The sequence below is a fragment of the Myxine glutinosa genome, chromosome 11, assembly GCF_964187855.1.
Source record: "Myxine glutinosa chromosome 11, kmMyxGlut1.1, whole genome shotgun sequence".
In the NCBI taxonomy this organism is placed as follows: Eukaryota; Metazoa; Chordata; class Myxini; order Myxiniformes; family Myxinidae; genus Myxine; species Myxine glutinosa.
The window spans coordinates 102,918,649-102,932,213 of record NC_136271.1 but is presented as its reverse complement, the minus strand read 5'-3'; the positions used below and the strand labels follow the sequence as shown (position 1 = coordinate 102,932,213).

At 47.5% G+C, this 13,565-nt stretch overlaps 1 protein-coding gene across 1 annotated transcript in view; it reads left to right on the top strand.

Moving 5' to 3' along the window:
• Nucleotides 1–13,565, top strand: part of LOC137436297 (voltage-dependent calcium channel subunit alpha-2/delta-2-like) — a 208,918-nt gene that overhangs the window by 82,872 nt on the left and 112,481 nt on the right. Inside the window, exons 12-13 of the mRNA XM_078786300.1 lie at nt 2,217–2,285; nt 6,978–6,989. Of these exons, the coding sequence (XP_078642426.1) occupies nt 2,217–2,285; nt 6,978–6,989 (81 nt within the window). The remainder of the gene's footprint in view (nt 1–2,216; nt 2,286–6,977; nt 6,990–13,565) is intronic.

The window sequence follows — 13,565 nt, the reverse complement described above, 5'->3', positions numbered from 1 at the left end:
ATCCGATTAACGTAAAACTTGAAGACGATTTGCATATCAGATCACTGAATTCAACCACCAATTATTTTTGAGGTCAAAATGATCCTCTACTGAGTGCCATTCTACTTTGTTCTCTTTTTCCAAGTGTCGCTCTATGAGTGATTTTTCATTTGTCTGTCTGTCTGTGAGCAGGCTATCTCAAAAAGTTGTGGGCAGATTCCGACGAGGTTTGGTGGACAGGTTGCGTGTGTGAGAAGGATGGATTTATTAGATTTTGGTGAAGATCCGAATCCAGAACCAAATCTGCATCCGATAACTTTTTATGTGATTCTTCATCATTGAGTGACAAGGCTAAAAACGATACATAGCACAGTATCTCAAAAAGTTATCGAGAGATTCAGACGAAACTTGGTGGACATGTTGGGTGTGTGTAAAGGACCAATTGATTAGATTTTGGTGAATATCCAAATCCAGATTCAACTAGAACGCCACTCAGTAGAGCGCATACTCCCGCCGTGGATGGCCGCTGCTGAGCCCTATCTTCCAATGGTAAAAAATCTTTCCAAAAATTCCTGGATCCGGAATAATATCCTGAGCTTCACCAAAAACTAATCAATTCTTCCTTATCCCAAGGGCAATCATCCCACCAACTTTCATCCAAATCCGTTCAGAACTTTTCCAGATATCTTGTTCACAAACACACGAACACACACACAGACAAACACGATCGAATGCATTACTCCCTGGCGGGAGTAATAATAAAATTTTTATAAATGATTTTTCACCATTGAGTGATGCGACCAAAAACGATATATAGCATGATATCTCAAAAATGGATAAAAAAGAGCCAAAATTTAATCGACTTGTTTTTGTTGCCTAACCAACTCATCCACCAAGTTTTGTCATAATCCATCCACAACATTTTTAAATATCATGCTATATATCGTTTTTGGTCCCATCTCTCTATGGTGAAGAATGACTCAGGTAATTTAAATAATTCTCGTATCTGGATCCAGATTCGGATCTTCACCAAAACTGAATCAATTCTTCCTTGTCATACACCCAACCCATCAAGCAGGTTTCAGCGGAATCCTTCCACAACTTTTTGAGATATCCTGCTCACAGACAAACATACAGTGGTAAAAACACAATCTCCGTCCACCTAAGTTGGTGGCTATAATGCAAAGAGACAAAAAAATGATGCATTCACAAGCAGCATACACCTACTGCTGCCTTTCAAAAGATAGTTTAAATGTCGACATTTTAATAAGGAAAACACCAAGTTAAAAGATCTTTAAATAGAGAAAGCAAAAGCAATATGTAGTTGAAATAAAAATAAATGGAATGAATGTAAACTGACTGTGTAAGAGAAGATAATGCAGTTTGGAAAGTATTTTTCAGTAATAAGTACAATGCTTGTAGCAGATCTTACATTAAGAAGACAATAGTTGAACAAGCAAAGCAATGTCCAAATATGTTGACGATGCTGAGTGGCAGAGACATCATTCTTTTCGAGGAAATTCTCTGGAAAATCATAAAGATGCAAAGGAAGCTTTAAATAATGGGAAATGTAAACCCCGAATGGGCTGACGGCTATGCCTTGAGGTTGTAGTTCAGACCTCTTCTAAGATCTAGGACTAAGCAATTCTGTAGACCCTCAAATAGAAGGGCTGTATCAGGTTTCAGAGCAATCAGTTGGTAAATAAGGGACGAGTTGAAATCCAAAGTCTCAGGGGGTAACCCTCACCCACCTCCCCCCCTCACTCCTCCCCCCCCCCCCCCCCCCCAGGAGCCCCCATGATCCAGAATCGAAAAATCTAAGTTGGAGCGATTGTGCGGGCTGCTGTCTTGTATTCATGTGTCAGGTTTCAGAACAATGAGCCGAGTGATAAGGGAGGAGTCGCAAAAATAGCAAAAAGTTAATGGACAGACAGACAGACAGACATGCAGACATAACCACCCATTTTATAAATTCATCTCTTCGAGAATTGAGATGACATGACCTAATAACAGAAGGACATCTAGATGCATTATAGGTCCTCCAGAACACGTGAAATGTGAGATGTAAGACTAATGGAGAGTTGGTCTATAAGACTGAGAGGCCATTAATATTTCTTGTGCTGGGATTACTAATGGTTATCAGGAGGAATTTGCCAAAAATGTTTAATCAAAAATCTGCTCTCAAATGGAAATTTTGGTTTCCAGTAGATCTTTGCTGTTTCTCTTTATCACGCCAGCTGGGCCCGAATGGATACTTCTACGCAATGGACTCCAATGGTTATGTGATCATGCACCCAAGTCTCAATGTGAGTCCTCTATGTCTCCTGCAAATTTGCAATCCCTGTAATATTGAGTTCTAATGATATATATCCATGTTCATAATATGTTTGATTATCAGGAAGTCACCCTTTGGTTGTAACATCAGTGAGATGGTATAATTTAATCATAAAGCGTGATCTTATTCAGTGTGAGCTGTTCTTGCAAAGGTAAATCCATTGACTTAAGGTTAGGTAACCATGCAGGTGCCCTTAAAGCTGGGTGCACACCTGAGTGGTCAGTTGTGCAATAATGTTCCCACGACAAAAAATATATATATATATCTGGCAATTGCATTGACCCTGGTGGGGTTTATGATTCTTATATAACACTGGCAGGAGAACCCGGAGTTGCCTGGTGCCGTTCTAATCCTGTTGGCATTTTGGAGAAATCAAATTGTGTTTTTTCTGTTTTGCAGGGGGTAAAACACTTCCCCACACCCACTAAGGATTGGGGTCGGGGATCATTTAATATTACCTTTCACAAAGCTACAACGGCTTACGCACTATCGAGAAATTTTAAAAATCCATACAATTCCAACTTTTTTTTCCAGAATTTTCAAAAAAATAATTTTGCCGTGAACACTCCCCGGCACTCACCGATGAACCTCTGAAAGTTTGATGGAGATCCATCTGGCCATCTCTGAGAAAAATCGTGACATAGACAGACAGACAGACAAGCAGACAGACATGTCTCTTATGGGATAGATTTGCTTCACTACTAGCAATGAAGAGCTGATCACGATAGTTATCTCATCTGTAGTCGTTTTCAATGTGGTAGTGAATGCAGAAGTGATAGATAGTATTGATTTTCCCATAAAATATATTTTGTAATAACTGTCAAAATTTTCATGGCCTCATATTTCCATTTTACTTTTATAGTCAACATTGTTATCAATTTACCACCTCTTAGTACAGGAAGTCAAATGGCACAGCCTGAATTGTAAACCAATCATATATTTGGCAAATGTGCTCATGATAAAATATGCTACGACAAATCACTCAGCAGATGACTTCAAAATTGAGCCCTGTCCTGTCTGGAAGCAGCTGTTTATGTAACTGCTCGCAATCAGTTGCAGAAACATCCATGTACAAGCAATTGAGTTGCATGCAACAAAGTTGCGCAACTGCTCGTTTAGTCCAGGAGCCATTTCTCATACGAGGCCAAATAAGGAAAGTCATTTATCACCCCATACAGAAGAGGTTTGACTTGACAGGGTGTTAGAATAGATCCTCGAGAACATGTCCAGGTACATTGGGGTTCATTGCAATTCTACAGGCCACGATACATGCCAAGGGTCCGTCACTGTGGGCCGCTAAAATTTTACGGGGGAGCGGTAACGTAAATGTGAATATCTTTGTCCAGACTAAAGCAATTTTTAATGTTGAGGTATCATTGGCTTCGTATTATAATTCTCTGTCAGAATATGTTCAGTTATTGGAAAATCACCAGAGGTAAAATATCACCCAAATTATAATTTTCTGATTGTTGTACTTGTTCTGCTCTCATATGAAGATGCAGGGTGTTGGTTCTCCAGGTGCAGTCTGCCAGCGACATGCTGACTTCTTGCAGTGACAGACAGTCAGCTCTGGAAGACCCGGTGGTGCTGGATCTTTGGTCATGAGCACAGGCTGCAGGGCACCATCCTGAACTTTCCAGCCATGTTCAGCTTCTGGTGGCAGGCTGTGTAGGTTTCAGTGCTTTCTTCCATATGTAGGCCTGGTAGTTTCCTCGCTTCATGTGTTGCTGTCACCTTCTAGAGGTATGGAGAGATTTTCATTTCTTTGTCCCTTTTGACAGAACAGCCAGTATCTGACTTCGTTCCCTCCCAGCCCCCTTGGCTGTTGAATAGAGACTGCACATATGTAGGTATCACATCTTTCTGCAGTGCTGTTGCTGAGCTTGGGTTCTTCTCTAAGCTGTCCCAGACTGGGTCTGATGGTCTTTACTGCCAAGTAGGATGAGACCCTTTTTCTTGCCTAATCCTGAGAATAACACCATGTGAGTACGTGAACGCCGAGTATAACATTGCACAACTCATGTCTTAATTCATGTGCCAGGCTGTGGATAAGTATATACCTCACTTTGTCCTGGACTCCAGTTCGAAACCTCAGCTCTCTACACTAGAGGTTGCTGTATTGTGTAGTGCAGAGGACAACCACATCTGTGTCAGGTGACTGAATCGCATTCCCATTGTGTTCATGAGAGGCATGCTTAGGATGTAGCAATAGTCTGGTGTCTGCCTCTTCATGACCTGACCTGAGGGGAACCAGGCCTCTTCGCAGTGTCCTATGATAATTGACCTCAGATTGTTGTTGAAGCTACCACCAATGACAAGCTGTTGACCTTCAAGCATATTGTCTTCACCGATATGGTACCAGGTGTCTGCCACGAAGGCACACAAGTTCGCTTTGTTTTGTAACTTTCCGATGTACTTGAGCCACTGCTCTGGAAGACAAGTGGCTCTCATTCTTAGATTTTCACCTCGAAGGCCATGGAGGTTCCTCATTTATCTTGCTCCTAAGCTTTGATTGAGAGGTTGAAGTACTGGTTGAAGACATCAACTCGCTGACGACCATTCCAATGCAGAGCTGCAGTAAACAAGTTTGCTGCATCAGCAGACTTTGTCATCTGTACCAGCGCCATCACATTGAGGATGTGGGCAGTAGACATCTCACTGGTTGTGATTTGTGCCAGTTTTGGCTGGACGTTTATCTCTAGCTCAATAATGACTACACTCTTGTTTGTTTTCCTCAAACTACCATCGGGATGAGCCAGGGAGAATGGCACTGTTGATAACTCGTAGCTGAGGACTTCTCTCAGGTTGATGTCCCGTTACTTTTCTGCGCTCATGAGGAGGCCAAAGGTGTTCACGGTCAGCACTAATGGTGATGACTTTCTCATCAGCCATTTTCACTGGGTTTTTTTCTTGACTAGTGTGGCAAATGTTTTGATCTTCTGGTTTGCAGGGAATTCCACAATGTCACTTCATTGGTATTCAGTCTGTTCCACAAATGTTGTCATCTGAGCAGTGCCAATCTCGGATGAGTTGAGCAGGCGTGCCGCAGCATCTGAAGGCATCCTTATTCCTGTGGCAATGCTGCCCAATGCCAAAATGCCATCATCATCCTCGTCCAGGGAGAGGGGATTGGTCATAAGCTCTGATGTGATGACAGTCAGCAGCTTCCGAACATCACCTTAATCTCTCTCCATCCTGCTTCTCTGTGGGTACCAACACGATCTGAGTCCTGTATGGCACACATCTCCTTCATTGCTGTTTATATGCTTGCTCGTTCATGATATGTCAGGAACCATCGCTCCAGAGCTCCTGGTCTGACTGATGCCTATGATGTCTTGTCTTGCTGTTAAGGTTGATGGACTGCTCTATGGCCATGTCGGTCCACACTTGAACAAAAGGCTGAGTCGACTGACTGATGGCATGGGTCCCAGACACGAACACCTCATTGATGGCAGGGTGGGTCTCAGACAGCTTGTTCATGTCAGCCAGGTAAACTAGAAGCCACCTGGAGTAGTTGGATCCATCCATTGAGAAGAAGTGTGAGGGGTCATTGCAGCAGTAGCAGAGAGATGCAGAAGTCAGTCTCCAACCCTCTCCGCCTTGATGAACTGGCGAAGCAGAACCATGGACAAATAGTCACTCCAGTAAGCCAACAGCTGGGACTTGCCCCTTGCCTCAGTTTGAAACTTTGTGAACTCTGACTCTAATGTGGTGATGGCATCACACATTCTCAGCGTGGTGTTATGGACATTTTTGCCTTCTTCCAGAGCTTGTTGGCATGCAATAACCTTCTATATCACAGCATTTTCATCCGCAACTCTGCCCACCTGCTTAGAGAGCCATTGCCTGAGGGCACGTCATTGCCGACGAAACATGGCTTCCTTGATTATGACTGTAGAACTTCCCTTTCAGAAGGGTCGAGCCTCACAGTGCATTTGAACCACTTGGCTTGTATCTTCCTGGACAAACTGGTAACGGCAGGCCGCTTTCTTTATCCACTGTAGTCTCTTATACTGTAGCACATTCCAGTGGATTCAAGTGACCGGTTCCTCTGTCTGCGTATACCCTCGGCTTGAGGGCTGGAACAAACTGCCCTCGCTGATAGAGGACCAGTGTTGTGGCCTTGTTTGTTATCTTTCCATCAGAGTCTCTTCATCAATGTCATTATTGTGTCCTACCACCTAGACAAATATACCTGGGGAGATGTTTGATGACAATACCACCCCCAAAGAGGTCGCTCTTGGCTAGGATATCCTTTGCAAGGCTTGTGTCCATTGCCTCTATATCATCGTAGGAGTCACAGTGGCCCATTCTACTGAGCATGGTAATGAACTGCTTTGATCTCGTCATATAGCGAACTGCAATTCCCAGGGCCACAGGTTTGGGCATGTTGGTTCTGGCATGAGTCACACAGTGTACAACATCCTGAGCCAGCATCATACCACATCCTTCATCTGACGAGTTGCTTCACTCTAAACTCATCTTCATCTTCATTTTCTGGTTTGGCAATAACCCAGCGTAGCAGCCAGTAAAGAATGCCTGGTATCACAGACTTTGATTTTGTCAGGGTTAGATCCATGATACTAGATGGCCGGACTGATATGCAGTCGCAGTCATTGATGTCTGACTTGATGAGTTGACAACAGCAGCGTTGCTCTGTCAGCCATCCATCACAGTTGGGGACTGCTCTCCTGGTATCCGCTTGGCTGTAGCGTTGTTGCACTGGTAGGCAGAGTTGATGACATATTGAAAGGATACGGAGCTTGAGTATAGAAGCTCGGACTTAGTGCGATCATATAGCTTACGAAAGACAATGTCATCTCCAAAGTGCTTCCTTAGTCGAAGTTTAAGTCGCTGAGTAGTTTAGCTTTTGACTGTCACTCGCTATCCATGAAGAAAATCTTCGTATCTGTCCAGAAACATTGACATATCAAAAGCCTTTCCACCATCCAGCTCAGCAGATTATATATATTGTTACAGACGTGGCTTAGATGTTAGTTTACCGAGCGGTTTTGGTATGACCACGTCTGCACAAGTTACCGATTATACTCGACGTTGACGAAGCCGCGCCACGCTGGCTCAATAAGAAAAAGAAGACACCCGGCTGGGTTATAAAATGACGACACCAGGGATACGGTTCTCAAGACCTCCGGAGGAGATTATATTCGTTACGGAAAAGGTTAGATTACAGGGGCTAGAGGTACAACATAGAAAGACAAGCACTTAGACACAATCTTATATTATTCCCCAACAGACGACAGACAAACGGGACAACGGCTGACTCACACGGGGGTTGATGACAGGAAAGCGGGTATCGATGGCTCCAGGTCCTCCTGGGCTCGGGGCAGGGTACAGTACGGTCCGGTCCGGTCCAAAGATGCGGGGAGGTATCGTCGCGCTGGGGGTGGCGGTGGCTTCTCTCTCCAAGCTGAGGCGCATCTCACGTCACATCCGGCGCGGGGCCGCGTATATCCGGCGGGGAGTGACACGCCCTCGGCTCGTTAGCTCCGCCCCAGATGGAATCGGCACGTTGCTTCTCATTGGGTGCGTGGGGGGGTTACTGGCTCCGCCCCTGACGAGGGGCTGACAGCCAGCCCCTTCGGGGTAACGCCGTGGAGCGCATGGTCATGGCGGGTAACCGAGCCGGTGTGAGGACGCACACTCCCCGCCCCTCTGTTGTTGTAGTCGTAGTTGTAGTTGTAATTGTTGTTGTAGTTGTTGTTATTGTTGTTGTTTGGGGAAGAAGATGGGAGGAGGTATGGGAAAGGTCCTAAACTCACTACTGATGCCATATAATCACATTCTGGTGCAACGAAGAGTCATAATTAATGGAAACGAGGCCTTAACTGACATAGAATAAGAATAACTAGGAAGATGTCCGAAAGTTGTCTACGTGTGGTGCGGTGGACCTGGGCACGACATTTAATGGGGGAATAAGGGGAAGGTCGGCTCTACTGATTGTTATTTACATGCAATGGGACTAGGGAATGGGGGGTTGGGGAAAGTTGGGGAGTATTGGAGAAAATAGGGGAATATTTACAAGCGGATATGGAGGCCAAATTCCATATTCGCAACATTGCACCCTTCTCTACCCTCGGGGCGTCCCGACCCGATAAATTTTTACCTACTTTAGTGTGGCACGCAATGTAGTTCCCTCTACTATTAACTCTACCCTGAGTGCGACAGTTTTACAGATATTCACAAATGAGTAAATATGTCCCCCTGCGACGTTGCACCCTTCTCCTCACAGAAACACACCCACAGGATAACCGAATCCGGAAAGAATCCTCAAACTAAACATACAGCCGGTAGGGAGCATTATTTACAAGACTACGCTGCTATTTACACTACGATCCAGGACCTGTTTTTGGAGGAACACATGCAGATGTTATGCATAGAGAGAGAGAGCGCGCTTGCCAACATCGATACACCAACCCACGAGTGCTCTGTGGCCGACGGCCTTTAATAACGTGCAGAGCACCCTTTCCCAGCATCAAAAGCACCACCCCACCACCAATCGGTGCAGTCACCATTGTTCATTGGAATAAAAATAAATTCGACAACCCCTAACCCTGCAGGTGTCTCTTGCTCTTCTTGTGGTGCACTTGGTGTCAACTAAAAGTGGTTCACCTGTATGGCATAGGTGCCACGTTGACCCATAGGTCCATCCCCGGGTGGTGCTTGGCCGCAAACGAACTGCGGTCCATTGTGGGTGGCCACAAACATTGCGGTCCATATGGTGTATCGATCCCGGCAGCAAACAGCGAAAGTGCAGGCCCACAACTGCGCAGCCAGCACCTCTCTTTCCTCTCTCTCTACCCCAAAGCCAGATCCTCGGAGGTGGGAGACAAAAGAAGCAGACAAGTGAGTAAGGTGGTAAGGGCGCAAAAGTGCACGCAATGTAAGGTGATGCACACTGGGGGCACATGGGAACCAGGTGAGACAGGTATGTTCCTATCGTACGCCCCCCCCCCCCCCCCCCCACCAGGTAACCTACATGGCCCCTCCCTTACCCCTTACTGTATCCACACAACACAACACTACCCATAAACATCTACTTTACAAATCAACAAACATCCCTACTGTCTTCCCCGTTCCTCCCATAAACCAAATTCGTCTTCTCTCCCTCCTAACCAATCAAATTTGCCATTTTCAACTCTCATCAAAATTTGCCATTTTCAACTCAACATCAAAATTTGCCATTACCAATTCATCATCAGTCCCTCCTAGGGAGGGAGAGATGGAATCACCCCAATGTCTCATCCACGTCGTGATGCGTCTCACAAATCCTCACAGCAATCTCATTTCCTGCAACAAAACAAAGAAAACACAGGTGTGGAGTCATCATCATCACCTCAGGTAAGTGGCTGCGTATGGTGCGACAGGTTCATCAATCCTAACTATCTCCTAAATGACTTTAACAACTTTACACTACCCGGGGTCTTTCTCCGGCCAAACCATTGGCCCTCTTACACTATGGGTTCTAAAAACCAATTCCCATTGGCCAAACTGTGGTGCTCTTCAATTTGGGGTCTCACTCCCCCGATTCATCTCCCGGTGCCCTCGCACAATTTCTGGGCTGCGACGTGTACCTCTCCCAGTGGGTCTACCCACCTGCACACCTCCACCACTGCAGTTGCCTCCGAGCTTACCTGCTCCTTACCCTAACCTAACTACCAGGGGAAGGCCCTCTGGCACTCTCCCCACTCGGTGCCCTCTCTGGCACTGGGCTACCCGGGTCCATCCTCCGGATCCTCGGGCCCCATCCACAACTCTACCGGCTCCCAGAGCCCACCTGCGGCCTCACCTGGCCGACATCCTCACAGTGGTGGAGTGCCCAACCAACTACACACACTAACAGGCTACACGCCCAGCCATTTCCACAACACTAATGCACCCATCCACAATACCATTCTGCAACCGCACCACAGATGCCAATATCCAACCACAATTTACCTGCACCCTCTACCTAACACTTACACTACCCGCCCCGGGTACTCGTGAAAGGGGTCCACTCTTCCCCCATCCACACCTTCGCACCATGCACACCACTCCGTACCACTTACTCCAACTCTCTCCACACACCTGTACCTGCACACCTGTGCTCTCACACCTGGTGCCACCTGCACCCTTCTCTCCCCAAGCGCATTCGCGCTGATCCACACACTCACTACTCATACACTGCTCCACACACCTGTCCAGTTGCACACCTGTGCAATCACACCTGTTCAATTCTCACAAACACGGCATCATCTCAGCTAACTACTCCCTTCTGAAACTTGCGCTTCCCAGTCGTCCCTTTAAACTATTGCGCTCCCTCGTCATTATCATCCACTCTAATCTGCCTGCGTCCCCACTACAGGTATCAGTCACTAACTAACCTTAACGTTACCTAATGTCATCTTCGCTAGATCCCTACACACAATATCCTAACCCACCCGGGCTAGTTTTCACTGCCATACACCCCATAATCTAGTGCTCCTTTGCCCCCCCATGGGAAGGGTGGCAGGGATGCCATCCCACCACATCGGGGGTCTCTCACTACCAATTTTGCACATCAAATTTCAACAAATTAAAAATTTGCCAATCACTGCCCATCATCTGCCAATCACTACTGCCAATCCCTTGCCAATCATCAAATTTTGTTTTTCTCTAATTTTGGGTCCAATACACTAACCTCATCACCCAGTCTACTCACTACTGCCTCTCGGTGCGCCAATTCCTGTCCAAAGCCCGGCTTCGTAAAGCCAAGCCATGAATGCTGGTTGTTCTGTGCCAGCGGCTGGGTGCGTCCCGCATTCGGTGCAGGGAAGGAGGTTTACCCGGGCCGAGATCCCACGCACCATCTCGGCACGGAGCCATCCAATGTCCCGATCTCGACCTGCCGGAATTCCTCAACAAAAAGTGGTCGCCATGACGACTCTTTCTATCGGGCCGCCCGCTCCGCCTAGTGGAGCACGGACGTTCAAAGCGAGGCCCAGCACGGATCGCGCACGGCGGTCCTTTCGAACCCGCCGTGGCTCGGATCCCCGCTGGTTCTCGCGGCACGCGAAACCCGGCACGCACCGAGGGCCCGCTTCGGCTAAAAGTCGACCTAACCTTTAACCCGGTCACCGTCGATGCTTCACCTGCTTGCTTACACCCCGCAGCCCGTTCCTTGCTCACACATCCAGCTGTGCCCATGCTCCTCGTACCCTTCCTTACACACCCAGGTACACCCATTCCACTCACAGCCTTGGTCACACACCTGACCACCGAACACTTTGGCACACATTCGTTGCTCGCACACCTCACCAATACACCGCTTCGCGCCCCCTCCTCGGTCACCTCCTCTGTGACAATCACAGGTGTGCTCTCATTCGCACACCCAACCACGTGCCTCACCACCAACTCCAGCGTGCATTCCCACTCACGCTCTACCATTCCAGGTGTGCATCCTTCCATCCCAGGTGTACATCCTCGCTCACCTGTCACAACTAACTCACGCTCCTTGTCACTCTCACTACTTTCACCTCCATTCTTGACAGCGCACTCACCCTTACTCTTGACAGCGCAGTCTTTCCCCATGCACCTGTCCGTCACACACCTTTCTCGCGCACACTCTCCCGTTACACCCTCTGTAACACTCACCACAGGTGGACACTCTTCCTTACTTCTGACAGCGCACTCTTTCCTCATGCACCTGTCCGTCACACACCTTCCTCGCGCACACTCTCCCGTTACACCCTCTGTAACACTCACCACAGGTGGACACTCTTCCTTACTTCTGACAGCGCACTCTTTCCTCATGCACCTGTCCGTCACACACCTTTCTCGCGCACACTCTCCCGTCACACCCTCTGTAACACTCACCACACCACGCTTCCATGTGCTCCCTCGCACACGCGCTACGACCGACTCACTCTCGCCAGCACCCTCACTCCTTGGCACACACTTTTTCCTCACACACCCCAGAGTCGGACTTTCTCGCACACCTCCTCTTTCGCACACCAGACCTGTCACACACCTCACCAACGGCCTTTCACGAACACCCGGATCCAAACCAATCCCCAAGCTTCTTAAATCCCCTGGCGCATCATACGCACGACCATATTGGTCACCACTTACACCGGGTCCTCTTCCTCTTCGCTTCTCCTCCATCACCTGCGAATCCCTCATCCGGTTAATGAGCACATCATCACGATCCAAACACAGACTTTGGACCAATTCTTTTATCTCCTCTTTTATCTCTTTCTTATCCCCTCTCCGTCGCTTCTTAATTTCGCTCATCCCTTCTTCCACTTCTTCTAATTTGTGCTTCACCTCTTTTATTCCCCGGTACGTCTCCTCAAGCTCATCCTCTAAGGCTACCTTGACCGTTTCCAGGTGCGTCCTCACCTGCCGGTCCTTCGTCTCCATTACCTCTATCACCTCGTCCAACCTCGTTGTCAGTCCCTCACGTACCGTCTGACACTGCCTCTTTGTCGCTATCAAGTCGTTTTTTATGTCGTTTTGTGTCGCTTTTAACCCTCCTAATACCGCAGTGTTCCTTTGAACCTGCTCCACTAACTCCGTCTGTCCCACCGTCAGCTGCTCCACCTCCTGCGTCAGGTCCTCTATGCCCCCTTGTAACTTTACAGTCCCCTTTCTCACCTCCTTCTCCATGTGCTCCTTACAGTGCCTCACCTCCTCGCGCACTCCTCCGACCTCCTCACTCACTCCTCTTCTGATCTGCTCTCCCATCACTTGCATCTCCTGCCCAGATGCCACCCTCATCTGCTCCATTTCCTCCCTGTGAGCATCCAGTTTGGCTTCTACCCCCATTCTGACCCCCTCTATCTGCTGCCCCATTTGGTTAACTTCCCTTTCCGCTTGGTCCCTCATGTCCCTCAATTTGCCTTCCATACTGTTTTCTAACCCCTCTAACCCATTTTTCACTCCCTCTATCTGATTCTCCTGGGCAGCCATTCTATTTTCTACCCCCGTTAACCCATGTTTCACCTCTTTTATCCCGTTGTCTAACCCCTCAAAATTATTGTATAACTTCCCAATTTTCTTGTCTAACTCCTCAAAATTATTGTCTAACTTCTCACCGGTACCCCTCGCTTCGTCCCTCATTACCCCCAATTGCTCACTCCGAGCCCTCGCTTCGTCCCTCATTACCCCCATTTGGTTTTCCAATCGCTCACTATTCTTTTCCATAAGGGCCGTCATTTGTATAAAAAAAAGTTCCAATCTTCCCAGCGGCGCTACTTCGGTCGCGGGCACGGTG